The sequence below is a fragment of the Rhinatrema bivittatum genome, chromosome 11 (genome assembly GCF_901001135.1).
Source record: "Rhinatrema bivittatum chromosome 11, aRhiBiv1.1, whole genome shotgun sequence".
NCBI classification, from domain to species: Eukaryota; Metazoa; Chordata; class Amphibia; order Gymnophiona; family Rhinatrematidae; genus Rhinatrema; species Rhinatrema bivittatum.
In genome coordinates this window covers 73637130-73658333 of record NC_042625.1, presented here as the reverse complement: position 1 = coordinate 73658333, position 21204 = coordinate 73637130, and the positions used below count along the sequence as shown (strand labels likewise).

Here is a 21204-nt window from a genome sequence, read left to right as displayed (position 1 = left end):
CCACATCACAGGTCTGATTCTACCAGAGCCCACTGTAATTCTGTTTTTTTGAGTTCCTTAATCCCCTATGTGAGTGAGGGGGTAATCTTGTGGGATGCACAGCTGTCAAGAACGGGTATCTGTGGGTCACAGGTCTTATCCTGCCTGAGCCCACTGTAAACCCCTTTTTCCTTGACTTTTGGTTTTTATGTGGTAATGTAGAATTAACTCCTGAATAATATAAAGTGGGTGAAACTTTTATTGCAGCTAGTTCAGCTGTAACTTCAGTCAGCTCTTTTTTCAAGGAAGAGTTCTGAGCAAATAGGGCAAGCCCTAAGTTTCCAGATGATTTCCCTTAGAATAAAGGCTCCACAATGGTTACATTGGATAGTCCTCATTTTGTTAAATTTATTTGATGGATAACACCTAAGGAACAACCAAATTACTAATTTATCTTGTTGCCAATTATGTATTTAGGCAGACTATATCAGAAAAACAAACCTAGGGGTGGGAGGAAGTTAAACAGTTAACACTTGGCCAGGGCTGTTCACTGGACACTATCTGCTGTTGATTTTGAACAGACCCTCCCCCAGATTTGGCTAATTTAAGCTTTTCCCTGGCTCTCCCCAGGAAGTTGGACTGCTGGCTGTCTCCTATTTCAGAGCAGACTGACTAGGAGTTGATTACCTTCTACAATGCACTAAGTCAGCTGCCAAGTAGATGTTTAACCAGACCCCTATTTTTTTTGCATAGACTAACAACAATTTAAAGCAACAATAGCAATATCTAGAGATGTCCTTATAGGCCAAAGGCCTTTAACCATGCTAGTCTTCTGGAGGCTATAGCTGCTAACCCGGAGGAGGAACTGTATGCATCATAAATAGATCTAGTTAAGGGTTTTGCACATTCCTCCACTTCACCCAGAAAAGGAATATTCTATCCTAATTCTGTTGCTGCAAAGTTATTGATTTTTCTTTCAACTTCTGCAGCATACTGTACCATGAGCTGCTACTCTAAGACTGAAACATCGCTGCATTGTACTGCGTCCTTTCCATAGTATCCAGCAGTCTTGGTTCTTTTGCTGGCAGTACTGCTGCAAGAGCCTTTGATTTTTTTTTTTTTGAAGAGCTGAATCAACTACCAAAGAGTCATGTAGTAGCTGCAGTTTATCATAACCTGGGCATTGTTGAACTCTATATTTCACATTTACATTTCTTTGCTTTTTGCAGAATGGACAAAGATTTCCACATCCTTAAATGTAGATCCTGTAAGGCCTTATGAACCAGCACAGCTTTGGCAGCTGAATAAATTGTCACACACCCTGAAACTTCTCAGACTGGTGGTTAGTGTTTCATTTGAATGGAATGCTCTCTGCCATCTTTTGTAAGACGGTGTACAACGCTTCCTGGGGCAGCGTTGTACTTCCAGGCTATGGAAAAGGATCTGGAGGAATTTCTGTGTCCTCTTCCAGAGAATGCATAGATTCCAGAGCTGCTGAATAATCAGAGTGGTCAGTCTGCAATTATGATTGGAGAATCCTTTGGCACAGAGATTTGGAGCAGAAAAGGCCATTAGTCTTTGAAATAGTGTTAAGATATTGACCTGGGGAGTTCTATAGCAAATTTTTCAAGAATAAAATCTTTAGCTGAACCTTTTGAAGTAGAAGGCAAAACAGACACAAAAAAAATAAATAAAAAGTTTTCCTACATCCTATGCAAAAAAAAAGTGTCTGGGAAAACCTCAGCACCAAGCCTGTTAGACGAGGGAAAATTAAGCACAAGCAAGTCTCCTCCTCCACTCTTAGTACCCGAGTCGGAAACGGCTTCAGGAAAAGCTGTTCCTGAAGACATATCTGACGGAGGCTGGAATATTTGTACTTGACTTTCCCTCTTCCAACAGGCTTGGTGCTGGGGCTTTCCACGACGATGGCTTTGGCTCCAGTGTGGATGGTGCAGATGCTCTTTGATGCAATATTTCCCGCACTAGAGATTCTTGTGCCACTGAAAATGCAGCCAACACCCTTGGCTCTAATATACTCAGTGACAATGATCTCTTCACGGACATTTGGCCTTCGGCACTTCATGCTTATGGCGCTTCGATTCGGCATGACGTCTCTTGCACTGAAGATATGCTTTTACATCCCTCCGCTCCTACGAGACTCTGCCTTACCCTGGTCATCTATTGGAGGAACCTTCTTTATCAAATGGTGAAGAAAACTCCAATCTGAGCTTCAGAGTTCTACATTTTATAGCCCGGGGAGACATTCTACTACAAGACCCACAAGATTTAGGGTCCTGAGAGGAGCCCAAACCTTCGACAAAGGTCATGATAATCCTGGATCACCATCTTATGCCTATGTTTCACACACAATTTAAATATGGCTTTACCCAAGCTCAGATTTAGCAAACATGATCCCCATCAACACTTAAACATTCTTTCCCCTGTTGAAAACAGAAACCAAAATTAGAAGAAAATGAAATTAGGGGCGGCAGGAGTGTGGGAACTCCTATGCATGCTCTGAAAGACTTCTTGGTCTTTTGGAGCTAGGCGAGAGCAAAATATTTCCCAAGGTGGCACCACCGATGATGTCACTCACTTGTAGCTGTTTGTATCTGCTTGTCCACAGAGAAAGTATGCAGTTTCTTGCACTGGAAATGTGTGCACATACTTTTGGAGTAAAAATACTCCTGCCACACAGTTTTATAAAATACTATCAATCTCTGCACGTCCTCTTACATGCGCAAATGCTGCACTGCAGCTAGGCTTGAGAGTTGGGTTCTCTGGGAGCACATAACCTTTCTAAATCTTACTTACTGTTTTATACAAGATGAACTTAAGTTTGCCGCTCAAATGGGAAAAATCACGTAATCTCTGAAAAGAAGATTTTTCTGGGATGACATTTTAGCAGAGAGACTGCTGTTTTACGTAAGTGTTCTCTCTATACAGCCTAGAAAGCGTGCTATTTATACAGCTGGCAGCCTGTTAAATCTCCACTGATAAACACACAGCAGTTTTAAATGGAGGAACGGCTTACTGGTCAGAGCAGCAGGCTAAGAGAATCAGGGAGGCCAGGGTTCAAATCCTGCCGATGCTCCTTACGACTTTGGTCAAGTTACTTCGCGCTCTGTCGTCTCAGCTACAAATTCAGATTGCAAGTACTCTGGGGACAGGGAAATAAATCGGACTGAATCCGAGTGCAACTCACCTTCAGCTGCCAGGAATAGGTGTGCACTAAACCTAAACAAGCAGGTTTCCTGCCCGATCTATGCAACTATCCAGCCATGTGTTCCTAACAAGAGAGGACATTACGACTAATCAAGAGATAAAGTACAGTCCATTTATCTTTGAAAGCATAGACGCAGACTCATTTTCACAGACTTTTGAGGGAGGAGGCTGTTTATTTTAGCAGAATAATTGGCAGCATGCATCCCTAAGCAGCATATGGACAAGGTTACTGCACACAAAGGTAAGGGCAGTGTATGCTTCAGTACACCAAGGAAACTTGAGCAGCTTGCCAGGGCTGGTGGCCCTCTCTGCAGGGATGCTTATAGTAGGGCGACTTATAAATGCACTAAATAAATAAGGACACATGGCAGCTGCTTTGCACTCTGCATGGACAGGGAACCCAAGACAATGCTTCTTGGCCTTTACCAGATACCAGACACCAACGAAATGGTAACCTTTGCTTTCACTGGGTGGGAGGTGCTCTGATATTTAGGATTTAATTCATAATCTGGAAAAAAGCTACCGTGACCTTAGTGAAGTGTGCAGCCCGTAAGGAAGTGGCAGCTCGTTGGAAGGGGGCGGCCATCATCAACGCTATTTCTTCAAAGCATCTGGACTATTCATTACTTGAGCTACTTATCAGCTTTTAGGAATGACAAGGTGGCTTTTTCATGTGCAGATATGGGAGCCTTTTCTCCGTGGGTAATGGCAGTTAAAATAAACCTGGACTTTTATATCTGACTTGTTAGGTTGCCTCACATGATGCTTCTCAAAGCTAAACAGATTGCTCATTTGATAATTAGCTTTACCTAGCTTATCTTCTTTGATGTATTTTATTCTCTACTGAACAAAAAAATGTGTGTGTGTGGGGGGGAGGGGGGAGGAGGAAGAGATATACAATATAACATTGTTCACAGCTTGATAGACTCTTGTACTCTTTCTTTGTTGATGATTGCCTTTGGTGGCATTGTGAATTAGGATATTTCATTTTGTCATTTATGATATTAAAGAATAAGTTAAAAAAAAAAAGTACCGCATGTCTGAATTCCAGGCTGGAGCACAAAATTATCAGTCAGTGGAAATCAAGGGAAGCGAGTTCTTTTCCTTGCTCTAATTCAACAATTTCTGTGACCTCCCTGGGCCTCAGTAGTAATAGCCAGCTCTGTCACCTTCAGGAGTCACCATCCCTCATACCTCAGAATTTACCCCACTATCCGGCCTATACAGTAAAGGGCGGCCGCGGTTACCCCTGTTTCTAACCTGCTTTGTACCCACAATTTGGCCGCGTAAGTCTAACCCGCGATTCACTATACGTTTTACCAATCCTTACCGCTTCTTTAAATCGACGCGTATCCCTTTCCACCCGCGGCATGTATATATATGATATGTAAACGATTGGATTAGCTATTCCCTCCCATACAGTAACGTGCGGCCCGATTATCGCCTTTTTAACCAACTGTTTTGCCGCGTCTTTAACCTAATTTACCGCCTACCCTGACCCTGGCGTTAGAGGGATGTGACAGCAATAGGCAGGCTCCGGTCAAATAAGTGGGTGGGTTGGAGCAAGCGAGTAACATGGTGTGGCCTGGTTCTCCTACGCTCGGGCATCGGGGATTGCCAGTCCTCTCTCCCCCCCTCCCGAAGCAAGGCGCAGGGCGAAAATCGGCTCGCATGTTATTAAAGCAAATAGAAATTGTAACAAAAGTAAACTTACTGCATGCTTCCAGCAGCCCCAGTCCTCTCTCCCCCCCCCCCTCCCGAGGCGCCCACCGTGGCTCCCCTGCCTCCTGGGGGCAGCCGGCGACGAAAGCGGCTTCCAGCAGCCCCGCCAGCGAAGGTGCATGAACGCACGTCCAATTTGGGCGCCCAAGCAGCGAAGGCGCATGAGCGCATGCCGTGACCTCGGATGTCCATCCGGGCGCTCAGGTCAGTAGTAGTAAGTAGGAGAACCATCCTGGTACCTGTCATTTGAAATGACAGGTACCAGCGCACCCAGGATAGTGTATAGGCGCTGTATAGCGCTCTATACAGTAAAATGGATTGCGCTTCATGGACGCGCTTTGGACGTGGCTTGCATTTGCATGCCATTTAAATACTGTATCGAGCGGTATGTGATCCGAACTGTGCGTGCGGCAAACGAGCGGGCGCCCGGCACTGCCGCACTTTTTCTTACGCGCCCTGACTGTATTGGCCTGTATGACTTATAGTGACCCTCTTCCTCCTCTGGAAGCTATCATGTAGTTCAGACACAAGTCGTCTGCTTAGAATTAAATGTGTTACATTAATTCACAGTCCAACACACTTACAGCCCAATTTTTCACCATTCTGTATCTATGGGAAAAAAGTGCAGTAAATGAAGCCCCAGCTCTGAAGAGCCTATCAGAATGCCCCATGTACTACAGCTGCCTCCTCTCTACCAATGGTAAAACATATCAATATTTTACTGTCTCCAGGGCAGAGATATATCTAATTATTGTACTGTTGGAAAATAAAATGCAAACGGCAGGCAAGGTTAATCATATTTCTAATATTTTTTTTTTCTCTCTACTTTCACCATACATTTTAAGTTGAAAATATAGCATTTACATGGAGGACACAGCTAAATGTGTTTATGCAAGCTGGCATACTGCCTAGCAATTCACAATAATGTCTCTTACCTATGTACTAAAATCCCTGCACAGCTGCCTCCTTTAATCTGCAGGTGTGGCTGACAGCTCATGAGTTGTGCAACACAACCAAACCCACTGGCACACATGACATACCATCTCCTTTTAAAGGACAGGCCTAAGATATCAGGAACAACCTATCACATTTAAGAACGCAGAGCCGGTTCTCTGGTTGCATAAGCACACTGACTCCTTTTTGGGGCAGGAAGGGGGGAATGAACAAGAGTGCATAAGTGAGAGAATGGGGGGACGACACTTATGACCACTGGATTTCTTCTAAGTTGGACATGACACATGCATTTAGTGATGAAATGCCAACATACTTACCTGAAGTACTTTCTGTTCTGACTTGAACTATATGGGTCACTGTTTTGGAAAAGGGATATGGACATTTTTGTTCCCCCTTTTGATAATGCAGTGGACAAAGATTTGAAAATACCAGCAGATGCAGTCAAAGTTTACCTGCTTCTAGATCCACGCACAATCCTTCATTTATGGTATAGTCTAATGGACTGATCAAAGTGGATTTGCTTCTCTACTTCATATTTTTTTTTGCTAACTGCCGTGCCTCGTCTCTTCCCTGCCCCCCTGCATATGAAGTTTCTCTACCGTTTTAGCCCATATTGCTCTATGTACAGCCCTTGAGCGAAGTTAATGTACCCGTTTGTACCAGTTTGGGCCAAGACCCGTTACCTCCACATTGGCATCGCCTACGAGCGAAGTTTTCTACTGTTCTTTTTATCCATTGTTATCTACTGTTCTTGTTTTCCATTGTTATCTTGTTCCATGTATAGCCCATGAGCAATGTTCTATGTACAGCTCATGAGCAAAGTTTTTCCGTTCACTGTAAACCAAGGTGATTTGTATCTCATACAGGAACCCCGGTATATAAAACCCAATAAATAAATAAATAAATAAATAAATAAAGAAAGAAAGAAATGCTTTGGTAAGTTCTCTCTAAACTTTACCTGTCGGGAGAAGCCTTGAATCGGCTATAGGTGGCTGCACCTGAGCCTGGAGTGGAGAAGCTGCTGGACGGCTGTCGATAAGGCTGGATTCTCTCCATTCCTCCAGGTGACGTTGCTGTGTACGGTGTTTCTGGAAAGCTAACTGGCCTGTAACAAAGCACATATGGACTTGAAAAAAAAAATTTTCTGTACCTTCAGGTGGGGTATAACATCAGCATTTGAACTGTAAAAACAGTCAGTATCCCAAGACACAAACATATATGCAACTTCATATCATACATATACATGGCTGCCTCTTACAATAGATACTGGTTTATGGCACAAGAGGGTAGACCAAACGCATGCTTTATGACTTTCTAACTTTTCCTCTGAGGGTCCAGGTGTAGCATTTGTGATGGATTGCACAGGTCCCTTAACGCCATGCTCCATCTGGCATGACCAAATATGGCAGATTCTATACAGTCTGCTCCTGGCTGCACTGTGAACGCAGTCATCTACAGAGGTGCAAATGCTCCCAGAAAGGTCAACTCCAAACCCCACTAGCAGGTGTGGGACAGTGTCTGTTGCAGTCGGCCTTTGTGAAGGTAAGAACACAAGGAATATGCCTTCAGCTGAAGTGCACCTAACTCAGAATCAAACTTCTTGCTCAGATACTGCAATAGCACAATACAGTAAGTTAAAATGCAAATCTTTCACAACACTGTGCCGATTGCCTACATAATGATCTGCTAGCAAATTTTGAGGCACTGTGCCTTGGAAACTTGATTTTCTTGCTGAGTTGGAATTATAGAGGGAGCACTTATGGCACCATGCTCAGCAGATTATTGCCTTTTTTACACTGGGAAAACCCTTAGAAAAACAGGGCCCTAAGTAATGCACTCTTGTGAAAGAAGTGTGGACCAGGGTGGATCACTGAAGCAAATGACCTCTCCCTTGCTGAATAGTCTTGAATGTTTACATGGCTGTAGGGGTGCGTTGATCCTTTACTGGTGCCAATGGCATCTCCCCAGCTTGTAAAGGTGTCATGCTGGCTGCCAGATAACTGGTATACTCCCTGTCTGCTCTTACCTTTTGCTATGCAGTGACTGTGACTCCCGGTAGGGTACAACAGTTGCCTGCTTTGGGGGCCGTGTCAGAGACTGGGCATGGGTAGGCACTGCCCATTTCTGTGCAGCTGGCACACTCCACTGCCAGGCAGTGTTGCTTCGATAAGGTAGCTTGTACCCTACTGGCAGACTTTCAAGTTCCTTGTGATCCACGGAGTGTGGTTCAAACATCTCCAACCATCCACTGATGACAAAGCAAAAGAGAAAATTGCTGTCATTTTAAATATGGCAAATAATTCTTGTCTAACTTTATTCCCAAGCTAACTGTCATACACACAGATAGGCTACTTAGAATGGGATTCTTTGCTGTCTGATACTCTTCACTCGACCAACAAGAATTTTCCAGAGATACTGTATGGGATATCCTGAGATTATGCTGGTTCCTTCTTCAAATATGACCAAATAATAAATTTGTGGGGCATAAGTGTAGCCTACTGTTGAGAGCAGCAGGTTGAGAACAGAGGAAGCCAAGTTCAAATCCCGCTGATGTGGATAAAGTTACGGCAAAAGTCAGAAAGATGCTTGGCTGCATAGGGAGAGGAATGGTCAGCAGGAAAAGGAAGGCGATACTGCCCCTGTAGAGATCCCTGGTGAGACCTTACAGAAACATAGAACTGACGACAGAAGACCAAACGGCCCATCCAGTCTGCCCAGCAAGCTTTCACTTTTTTTTCCTCCTACTTATCTGTTACTCTTGGCCCTTATTAGTAACTTTTTGGCTCTAGTTGCCTTCCACCCCTGCCACTGTCGTAGAGAGCAGTGCTGGAGCTGGATCTAAGTGAAATATCTAGCTTAATTGGTTAGGGGTAGTAACTACCGCAATAAGCAAGCTACTCCCACGCTTGTTTACCCAGGCTGTGCAATTCAGTCCTTGTTGGTTGTTGCCTGAATATAAATCCTCTTTTCCTTATTCTCCCCTGCTGCTGAAGCAGTGAGCTGCGCTTGATATGTATTCCAAGTGAAGTATCAGGCTTAATTGTTTCGGGGTAGTAACCGCTGCAACAAGCAAGCTACTCCCCCGCTTTTTTGTGAATGCAAATCCTTTTTTCCACATTTCCTCTTGCCATTGAAGCATAGAGCAATGTTTGAGTCGCATTAACAGTGAGTATGTTTATTGAATAAGGGTATTAATCTCCAGGTAGTAGCTGTCATTCCTGCGAGCCACCCCCATGCCTCTCTCTCTTCATTCACATCCTCTAGACTTTATGGATCCACAGTATTTATCCCATGCCCCTTTGAAATCCTTCACAGTTTTGGTCTTCACCACTTCCTCCGGAAGGGCGTTCCAGGCATCCACCACCCTCTCCGTGAAGAAATACTTCTTGACATTGGCTCTGAGTCTTCCTCCCTGGAGCCTCAGCTCATGACCTCTGGTTCTGCTGATTTTTTTCCAACAGAAAAGGTTTGTCGTTGTCTTTGGATCATTAAAACCTTTCAAGTATCTGAAAGTCTGCATCATATCACCCCTGCTCCTCCTTTCCTTCAGGGTGTACATATTTAGATTCTTCAATCTCTCCTCATAAGTCATTCGATGAAGAGCCTCCCACCTTTTTGGTCGCCCTTCTCTGGACTGCATCCATCCTGTCTCTGTCCATTCGGAGATACGGTCTCCAGAACTGAACACAGTACTGCAGGTGAGGCCTCACCAAGGACCTGTACAAGGGAATAATCACTTCTCTTTTCTTACTCTATATTCCTCTCTCTATGCAGCCCAGCATTCTTCTGGCTTTAGCTATCACCTTGTCACATAGTGTCTAATGATCTGAAGTCAGCGAAACATTCACCCCAAGGTCTCTCCTACTCCATGCACATCAGCCCTTCACCCCCCATCGAATACAGTGCTTTTGGATTTCTACACCCCATATGCATGACTGCACTTCTTGGCATTGAATCTCAGCTGCCATATCTTCGACCACTCTTCCAGCGTGTCCACGTTGCAGATCTTAGTGTCATCTGCAAAAAGACAAACCTTACCTTCTATCCCGTCTGCAATGTCGCTCATAAAGATATTGAACAGGACCGGTCCCAATACCGATCCTTGCGGCCCTCTGCTTAACACTGCTCTCTCTTCAGACTAAGTTCCATTTACCATCACACATTGTCTTCTGTCAATCAGTTTGCAATCCAGGCCATCACCTCGGCACTCACTCACAAGCTTCTCATTTTATTCACCAGCCTCCTGTGCAGGATCGTATGAAAAGCTTTGCTAAAATCCAAGTAGATGACAGAGCGCTCTTCCTCGATCCAATTCCTTAGTCACCCAATCAAAAGTCTATCAGATTTGTCTGACAGGACCTTCCCTTTGTGAAACCATGCTGCCTCTGGTCCATCAATTCTGCTGCTTGTAGATAGTTCACAATTCTTTCCTTCAGCAGCGACTCCAATACCATACCTTGGAATAGTGTACGGTTCTGGAGGCTGCACCTTCGAAAGGCTATAAACAGGATGGAGTCTATTTCAGAGGATGGCCACTAAATTGTCAGGGGTCTTAATTCTAAAGCATATGGGGGCAGATTTAAAGATCTGAACAGGTTTACCCTAATGGAAAGGGGAAATACGATAGAAACATTTTAATATCGCAAAGGTTTCCATGCATGAGGTGAGTCGCTTTCAAAAGAAAGGGGATTCTAGAAGGAGGGAGCCACAGGATGAGGGTGAAAGGGGGTAGATTCAGGAGTAATCTTCAGAAATATTTCTTTACAAGGTGGTGGTGGATATGTGGAACAGCCTCCTGGTGGAGGTAATGGGGACAAACAGTATCTGAAGTCAAGAAACATGGGATAGAGGGGATCTCTACGGAAGTGATGGGAATTTTAAAGCCTAATTAAATTGGGCAGATTAGATGGGCCATGAGGTTTTTTCCTACAGTCATGTTTTAAGTCACTTCAGCCTCCATTGCCTCAGGTACTTACTGAATTGGGAAACACTTCTGTACTTAAATGCAACTCCTTTAGCTACTAATGAAAAGGCATGAGCTAAATATTAAAAAAAAAAAAAGTTAGTTGTGTTTTTTGTGTGAATACACTTATAAAAGAGAACTACTACTCATAGAAATACACAATAGTAACGATGGTCTGCCTGCTATGCGAGACCTATAAGAAAATCCTATTTGAATGTGGATTGCGAGATCTTCCTATATGGAGTCAATATTTGTTTTTGATTGTGATTCCCAGATATAATTAGGGCTTCTGATATTAGGTGTTTACACATTGAAAATTTAAGTTTATTTTCCAGCTAAGTAGGGTTTCTTTGGGGTAGCAAAAATGATTTATTTGCATTTTTGTGGTGCAGGTACTGTCATTTTCTGGTTGAATCGGATACATTTGTGCAGCTGAGGAGTCAGTGTGTGAAAAAGGCAAAAAAGAGTACTAAGGGAAGTGATGTTTTCCAGTGTTTAGCAAACACCTATTTTATTTTTTGCATCAGGGAGTTTTACCAAGGTTTAATCTGTTAAACCTAAAATCAGAAGCCTTAATTGAAATCATTGGTCTTATAAATTTAGGTTTTTTTTGTTTTTTTTACAATTTTCACTTGCACTTAAAATTTAACATGCATCATTCTCAAATTCCCTAGAATTTAACTTATGCGGTGAAATTAAATTATAGGCAGATTGAGAATGATGCATGCAAAAAGATTTCCGCAAAGGTGGCGGACCTCCCGTGTCACCTAGATAGGATTTTAGACAGTGCTGGGGAGGAGCCGGCTGTCGTGGTACATGTGGGCACCAACAACATAGGAAAATGAGGGAGGGAGGTTCTGGAAGCCAAATTTAGGCTCTTAGGTAGAAAGCTGAAATCCAGAACCTCCAGGGTAGCATTCTCTGAAATGCTCCCTGTTCCACGCGCAGGTCATCAGAGGCATGCAGAGCTCTGGAGTCTCAATGCGTGGATGAGACGATGGTGCAAGGAAGAGGGATTCAGTTTTGTTAGGAACTGGGGAACCTTTTGGGGAAGGGGGAGTCTCTTCCGAAGGGATGGGCTCCACCTTAACCAGGGTGGAACCAGACTGCTGGCGCTAACCTTTAAAAAGGAGAGAGCAGCTTTTAAACTAGAACAAAGGTGAAAGCCGACAGTCGCTCAGCAGCGCATGGTTCGGATAGAGGTATCTTCAAAGGATACTAATGATGCATTAGAATTAGGGCATCCAGACAGTGAGGTTCCAATAATTAGAAAAATAGTCCAAGTGCATGTAACTAAAAACTCACCTGAGCTAAAAAATTCTAACTTATCCCTATCAATTAAAAAGCAGAAAGAAAATAAAAAACAAACTTTGAAATGTTTGTATGTTAATGCCAGAAGTCTAAGAAGTAAGATGGGAGCATTAGAATGTATAGCAGTGAATGATGACATAGACTTAATTGGCATCTCAGAGACATGGTGGAAAGAGGATAACCAATGGGACAGTGCTAAACCGGGATACAAATTATATCGCAATGACAGAGAGGAGCACCCGGGAGGAGGTGTGGCACTTTATGTCCAGGATGGCATAGAGTCCAACAGGATAAACATCCTGCATGAGACTAAATACAAAATTGAATCTTTATGGGTAGAAATCCCTTGTGTGTCAGGGAAGACTATAGTGATAGGGGTATACTACCGTCCACCTGGTCAAGATGGTGAGACGGACAGTGAAATGCTAAGAGAAATTAGGGAAGCTAACCAAATTGGTAGTGCGGTAATAATTGGAGACTTCAATTACATTTACCCAGTCAATATTGAGGTATCATCGGGACACGCTAGAGAGATAACGTTCCTGGATGGAATAAATGATAGCTTTATGGAGCAATTGGTTCAGGAACCGATGAGAGAGGGAGCAATTTTAGATCTAATTCTCAGTGGAGCACAGGACTTGGTGAGAGAGGTAATGGTGGTGGGGCCGCTTGGCAATAGTGATCATGATATGATCAAATTTGATTTAATGACTGGAAGAGGAACAGTGTGCAAATCCAAGGCTCTCGTGCTAAACTTTCAAAAGGGAAACTGATAAAATGAGAAAAATTGTTACAAAAAAATACTGAAAGGAGCAGCTACAAAAGTAAAAAATGTCCAAGAGGCGTGGTCATTGTTAAAAAATACCATTCTAGAAGCACAGTCTAGATGTATTCCACACATTAAGAAAGGTGGAAAGAAGGCAAAACGATTACCGGCATGGTTAAAAGGGGAGGTGAAAGCAGCTATTTTAGCCAAAAGATCTTTATTCAAAAATTGGAAGAAGGATCCAACAGAAGAAAATAGGATAAAGCATAAACCTTGGCAAGTTAAATATAAGACATTGATAAGACAGGCTAAGAGAGAATTTGAAAAAAAGTTGGCCGTAGAGGCAAAAACTCACAGTAAAAACTTTTTAAAATATATCCGAAGCAGAAAGCCTGTGAGGGAGTCAGTTGGACCGTTAGATGATCGAGGGGTTAAAGGGGCACTTAGAGAAGATAAGGCCATCACGGAAAGATTAAATGATTTCTTTGCTTCGGTGTTTACTGAAGAGGATGTTGGGGAGGTACCCGTAATGGAGAAGGTTTTCATGGGTAATGATTCAGATGGACTGAATCAAATCATGGTGAACCTAGAAGATGTGGTAGACCTGATTGACAAACTGAAGAGTAGTAAATCACCTGGACCGGATGGTATACACACCAGAGTTCTGAAGGAACTAAAAAATGAAATTTCAGACCTATTAGTAAAAATTTGTAACCTATCATTAAAATCATCCATTGTACCTGAAGACTGGAGGATAGCAAATGTAACCCCGATATTTAAAAAGGGCTCCAGGGGCGATCCGGGAAACTAGAGAACGGTTAGCCTGACTTCAGTGCCAGGAAAAATAGTGGAAAGTGTTCTAAACATCAAAATCACAGAACATATAGAAAGACATGGTTTAATGGAACAAAGTCAGCAAGGCTTTACCCAAGGCAAGTCTTGCTTCACAAATCTGCTTCACTTTTTTGAAGGAGTTAATAAACATGTGGATAAAGGTGAACAGGTAGATATAGTATACTTGGATTTTCAGAAGGCGCTTGACAAATTTCCCCATGAGAGGCTTCTAGGAAAAGTAAAAAGTCATGGGATAGGTGGCGATGTCCTTTCGTGGATTGCAAACTGGCTAAAAGACAGGAAACAGAGTAGGATTAAATGGACAGTTTTCTCAGTGGAAGGGAGTGGACAGTGGAGTGCCTCAGGGATCTGTATTGGGACCCTTACTTTTCAATATATTTATAAATGATCTGGAAAGAAATACGACGAGTGAGATAATCAAATTTGCAGATGACACAAAATTGTTCAGAGTAGTTAAATCACAAGCAGATTGTGATAAATTGCAGGAAGACCTTGTGAGACTGGAAAATTGGGCATCCAAATGGCAGATAAAATTTAATTTGGATAAGTGCAAGGTGATGCATATAGGGAAAAATAACCCATGCTATAATTACACAATGTTGGGTTCCATATTAGGTGCTACAACCCAAGAAAGAGATCTAGGCGTCATAGTGGATAACACATTGAAATCGTTGGTACAGTGTGCTGCGGCAGTCAAAAAAGCAAACAGAATGTTGGGAATTATTAGAAAGGGAATGGTGAATAAAACAGAAAATGTCATAATGCCTCTGTATCGCTCCATGGTGAGACCGCACCTTGAATACTGTGTACAATTCTGGTCGCCGCATCTCAAAAAAGATATAATTGCGATGGAGAAGGTACAGAGAAGGGCTACCAAAATAAGGGGAATGGAACAGCTCCCCTATGAAGAAAGACTAAATAGGTTAGGACTTCTCAGCTTGGAGAAGAGACGGCTGAGGGGGGATATGATAGAGATGTTTAAAATTATGAGAGGTCTAGAATGGGTAGATGTGAATTGGTTATTTACTCTTTCGGAGAATAGAAAGACTAGGGGGCACTCCATGAAGTTAGCATGGGGCACATTTAAGACAAATCGGAGAAAGTTCTTTTTTACTCAACGCACAATTAAACTCTGGAATTTGTTGCCAGAGGATGTGGTTAGTGCAGTTAGTATAGTGGTGTTTAAAAAAAGGATTGGATAAGTTCTTGGAGGAGAAGTCCATTACCTGCTATTAAGTTCACTTAGAGAATAGCCCTGCCATTAGCAATGGTAACATGGAATAGACAGTTTTTGGGTACTTGCCAGGTTCTTATGGTCTGGATTAGCCACTGTTGGAAACAGGATGCTGGGCTTGATGGACCCTTGGTCTGACCCAGTATGGCATTTTCTTATGTTCTTATATTCTTAAGACCAACAGGATATCACAACTGAAAACAGATGCATGAAGGTCTCATTCCACTTTTAAATAGGGTTTCCTAATAGTTCTCACATAACAGATACATCATGGTTACTGTTATCTTTATTTGTATAGGCTTTTAAAACATTTTTTGATTGAAATTTTAAAAAATCCTGAGACTCAAGAGGTGTAACAGACATCAAAAGTTCTGTCTTGCAGTGCCAAGGGGAAAAGCTGTGGCGAAAAGGGATGCAGACTCTCTAGAGAGAGGGGAGAAGTCACAGACTGGCTGTGCCCTGCATTCATTATCTGCTTCTTGTGACCAGCATAAGGGAGCAGCCAAGGAATGACTTGGAAAGCAAGCCTGGCAAATCAAACGCAAACAGTGGAACCACAGGGATCATCATTTCCAACAGATCTATAAAGTGATGGTATAAAAAAAATAATCCTTTGTGGACAAAAAGCTCCTGAAAAGGCAAGTGCCTTAGAAAAAGATGCACGCTGTGCAAACTCTGCGAGGGATTTTTCCAATAAAAGCCGATCTCTAATTCTGTTGTCTTCCAGTCCTCCTGCCATAATTATTAGCCAGGAGTTAATCCCCCTTCTCAGAAGCCATTCACCATGCCAGTAGGAACTGGCCCTGACAGGGAGCCTATGACCTACTTACCCAAAAAAGAAAACAGCAGAGAAGAAAAAGCTAATTGCAGCCCTAGCGTCAGACCTTTACAGAAGTGTATCTGGGTTTCCTTTCAGTTCCCACGTTTAGCTATTCCTTGTAATACACAGCTGCTTCTTTTATCCTTGCGAGTTTGACAATATAAAGCTCTATACAGTGGGATCTGAAGGAAGACAAGAGCCGAGGAGATTTTTTTTTTTTTTTTTTTTAGTCCTGCAAATCAGTGTTTCTCAACCTTATCAAGCCCAAGGCACACTTACATTAACAAAAATATGTGGCCCACCATCCTCCAGGGTGCAGGCACTACAGACATGGAGAGGACTTGTAAGGTCAAAAAAGAAAAAAAGAATAGGGAATTGCAGTCTCTTCCAAATTTTACAAGGTAAAAGGGGTGATGACTGACTAAATCACTGTGAAACTGGAGGATGTAATAAATCAGCTAGTCTAAGGAATTGCAAATCACCGGGACCGGACAGTGTTCACCTAGAATTCGGAACTCAAACGTGAAATTGCAGACTTGTTTCAGGTTATCTGCAACCTATTATTTAAGCAGCCACAGTACCTGAAGACTAGAGAGCAGTCAACATGGTGCCAATTTTTAAAGAGGGCTCCTGGGGTAATCCGGGAAACTGTAGGCCAATCAGCCTGACGTCTGTGCTGGGCAAAATAAGGGACTACATACAGAGATGTGGTTTAATATGGGGGGGGGGGGGGGGGGGGAGTCAGCATGGATTTTACAAAGGGAAGTCTTGTTTTACCAATTTTTTTTTTTTTTTTTAAAGATGTAAATAGACATGCAGATAAAGGTGAGCTGGTTGATACAGTACATTTGGATTTTCTGAAAGTATAAGACAAAGTCCCTCATGAGAGACGCTTCAGGAAATTGAAAAGTCATGGGATAGGAGGGCATTGTCCTACTGTGAATTGGTTATTGGATAAAAGACAGTAAACAGAGGGTAGGGCTAAATGGAGAAAGGTAGTCAGTAGTGTGCCTAGGGCTCCATACTGAGACCCGAATTATTTAGCATTCATAAATGATCTGGAAAAGGGAACAGAGTGACAATTGTTTTGAGTCATTAAAAGGGCAGTGAGTTGTGAGGAAATTGCAGAAGGACCCTAGACTGGGCATCTAAATGGCAGATGTAATTTAACATGGACAAGTTTGAAGTAATGCATATAACGAAAAATAAATTTACTACAGGTACACACAATGCTGGGTTCCGTGTTAGAAGTCACCACCCAGGAAAAGGACCTCAAAGTCCTCATGGGCAATATCTTGAAATCTTGGCTCAGTGTGCGGTGTCAGTCAAAAAGGCAAACAATGTTAGAAATTATTTGTAAGGATTATGATGTCCTTGTATTGATCCATGGTGTGACTGCACCTTGAGCATTGTGTGTAGCTCTGGTCACCTCACCTTAAAAAAATAAAAAATACAGCAGACATAGAAAAGGTACGGAGAAGGGCGACAAATGAAAGGGGATGGAAAAACTCTCTTGAAGAAAGGCTAAACTGATTAGAGTTATTTGGCTTACTGACGAAATGGCAGAAAGGCATTAAATAAGGAGTAAAAACCAGAGCTAAAATTAGTACAGGTTCATGTACATCCTATGAAAAGAGAAGGCATTAGCTATTCCCTAGCAATGCAGGTAGGTGCATCAATGAGTGGGCAGCTTAAAGCACATTTTCTTAACATTGGTCTCAGGCAGTGCAAACGCACATTGCTGGTGGCTAAAATCATTCTATTGCTGTGCTAAGTGTGGTAGAAACAGCTAGGACATGCCACATAGGCACAGCAATAGAATATCATGGCCATCGAGAATGTGAGTTACCTCCTTAATCCTGTAAAACGTTAAGTGCTTGAAGTTGGAAGGAGAGTGACCAAAATGTTTTGCTTGCAAGACTGGCAAAGGTCACCCCAACGTGGGCACAATCTCGCATACAAGGCCATTTGGGCAAGGAATGACAAATGCAAAAGTTTAGTTCCATGGAACAGGCAACTACAGCCATTAGGGATGCCCAGCGCCAAAGAGCAAACTGTTCAGCTGTAGGTGCCCCTCCTAGACAGCTTACCCTTTGATTTCATTTAGCATGCAAAACTGTGGCCAAGTCAGGATGCCCAATGGCAATCTTGCATGCAAGTCATTTTGGTCACATTCCTTCCAACTTGAAGCGATTACCTCTTCACTCCTGTTTTAAAGCACTTGGTAAAGCATTTTTCTGCATTAGTGCGGATTTTTCAGTTTAACTCACATTTTAGCATGCTTTTGTGTTTACATTCCTGCACGATTTGCATCCCATTAGCTTACCGCAACCTGCGGGGATCCCTGTTTTTAAACGTGCACATTAAGAAACTTAACATTAAAAAAAGAACTCCCATTTTAGCACAGGTTTTATTATATCAGCCCCTTAATCACTGAGAAAGTTTTTAATTAGGAAACTTTCATAAATTTAGTTCTTCAGAAGTAAGAGGTTCAATAGCCTTTTTGTACTTTGGGTTCTAAAATTACACGAGAATCCTAGAGTAAGAGTTGGAGGGTTACTCTGCATTACTTCCCATCTCCAGGAGCACTGTACTGGAGTTCCCGTCTTGGAGCTAGTAACGAAACCACAGGCTACTAGAATAATGCAAACATTGTGGGCTTTTGGGTGGACAGAAGAATTAGTGCTCTGTTGGCCACGGTTTATGAGATGTTCCTTGTTAGGTTGTCCGAGTCTTGGGGAAGGATGTTTGCCGCGATGGACACTGTGCTCACCAGATGTACTGCACAAATAGTGCCTGAAGACCTTTAAAAAGGATCTAAACACCTAGCAAGCATTTGCATGGGCAGTTTGAAGCTTGTGGTCAGCAGCAGACTGCCTCTTTTGCTGATCTTGGAAAGGTTTACTACCTCTTAGTGCTTCAGGCTCATTCTGCTTTATGTTAGTATTTTATTTTTTGTTTTAGTGTTATATGAATATTGCAATTGTGAACTGTTTCGAATACTAGATAATGTGCTATATGAATGCTTTTAAAATAAATATTAAACTGGCAATTTTGCCAACAATGTTTTTAAATATTAGCTATGATGCTCACTTTTCCTAATCTTCAAAAAGATCTGAAATATGACAGTACCTGATTTCAAAATTTACTATACCAAAACATAATTGCTAAATTTATCTTTAAGTGATGTAGATTTTTTTTTCTTTTAAATTGGCCACCATTAAATATTTAGGAATTAAAGTAGCACGCATATCCACGTGGATATTTGTTTTGGGCGGATTTTCTGCACATATTTGCAAGCCATCCCCTTATTACATTCTGCGGAAGTGCCTGCTTTTACTGCGCTAAAACAAAAAAAAAAAACCGCACTGAAAAATAGCGCAGATTTCGTCACAGCTGTTATAACATCGGTCCACAAGAGCACAATCAGCTGCAGATTATTAATAGTGGGATATGCAAAAGAAGCTTCTGGGATTAACTGGGTGTGGAAGCCACTAAGGATTTCTAAGAAATTAAAGGAGAAATTCTAGTCTATAACATTTTGCCTTTCAGATAAATGCAGTTTCAGACTGGTGTCAAAATGTTGAATGTAAGGTTTGGGTTCCAAGAGAGATAATGGGATTTGAATGGAATTAAATGGACACCAGGGGGTTTGAGAAGGAAAGGAGATTTGGAGAACTCCAAGGCTAAGTATATGCAAAGTGTGGGATTAATATGAAATTAAAGGAAGTTTTATTTATTTATTTAAGGCTTTTATATACAGACTTTCTTGATACAAATCAAATCAACTCTGTTTACATTGAACTAAGCGGTTAACCGTAACCAAACAACAAGAGTTACAGATTGATGAAGCAAAAAAAGTTACAATGTAACAAGGCCGCAAAAACTGGGGAAAGGAAATAAAGAGGGGAGAACAGAGATAATTAACTTTTTACAAGTGATGGTGTAGGAGGTAGGCAAAGGAGCCCACCACATTATAACGTATATGAGTACTTAGTGCTTGTTTAATCACAGTAGAGATGGGAATAGTACTAAGTCAAGCTATTGGCTTAGGAACAGGGAAAGGCTCAACAGAAAAGCCATGTCTTGAGTTTCTTTTTAAAAGTTATGAGACAGGTTTCCTGCATGAGGTCCGGGGGCATGGCGTTCCAGATGGAGGGACCTACTGTTGAGAATGCCCGGTCTCTGATGTTTGAATGGTGCACCTCTGACTGGAGGAACGTGTAGGGATCCTTTGTAAGCTTCCCTTAAGGGTCTGGTTGTAGAGTGAAGTTTGAGAGGGTGTAGCAGGTCAAGAGGGGTCTGATGGTGTATGCTCTTGTGAATAATTGTAAGTGATTTATGGAGAATCCTGAAGTTTACTGGGAGCCAATGAAGATCTTTTAATATGGGAGAGATGTGCTCTCTCCGATTGGTATTCGTCAGGATTATTTGAAAGCTTTCCCCTCAATTCCCGCCCTGAATATTTCCTGGAACATTTAGAAATTGGAATTGAGAAAACAGTAGGACAATGAATGCAAGGGAGCACATTTATTTTCAAATTTAAAGGATAAACTAGATATAGGTCGGGCAGATTTTTTTTTCCTCTCCTTACAGGCGATTATGTCACACTCAGAAAAAACATAAAGTAAGCGACCTGAAGATTTTTGAAAATTTTTTGGTTCATAACTCTAGGGAAGGGAGAAGTTTCCAGGTTGTATCAGCTATTACATTCATTAGAGGAAGATTTTAGGGGTTGCACTGTGCAAGGAATTTGATGTGAAAAAGGACCAAATCCTCCATACATCCTATGTTATTTCAGAAAATGCATACAAAACCAATGAGATTCCAATCTACAAAAGCTAAAGCAAATGTCTTATACTGGCATAATTCTGGGCAACAGATGCATAGATGCATGCAAGGCCTGTGCGAGAGAATTTGGCACCCTAGGAGAACCTTCAATCATGGACCCTCACCCCAAATTTATCTATTAGCGGCAGCTCCTGCACAGTGCGCTCCCCTTCTTACCCCCTTGGCCTTGTAACAGCTGGATTATGCTGCCTCTCCCCAAAAAAGGTTTGGTGCCCTAGGTGACCACTTCAAACAACAGTCCTGCATGTATGGTGGCTCTGCCTTGGCATTTGCAGCTTGATCACAATAGTGGCTAAAAGGAAGTTGATACAGCATGCTTAGGTTAATGAATGGTCAAGTAGATGAAAGTCGATAAAATTTGAGACTCCCCTGTTTACTTTGATGTGTTGATTTGTGTTCTCTTCTGCTGAATTTATAGTTTTTATAAATCTCTCACCTGCGTGCTTGGTACATTAAGAGTTTTGTAATCCATTTTATACTGTTGAAAAGCATCAAAAATGTAAGCTACAATAAAACAGGTAGAT

At 42.1% G+C, this 21204-nt stretch overlaps 1 protein-coding gene across 1 annotated transcript in view; it reads right to left on the bottom strand.

Annotated features, from left to right (window-relative positions):
* Positions 1-21204, bottom strand: part of SIPA1L3 (signal induced proliferation associated 1 like 3) — a 215983-nt gene that overhangs the window by 41737 nt on the left and 153042 nt on the right. Inside the window, 2 exon segments of the mRNA XM_029619561.1 lie at positions 6839-6985; positions 7907-8128. Of these exon segments, the coding sequence (XP_029475421.1) occupies positions 6839-6985; positions 7907-8128 (369 nt within the window).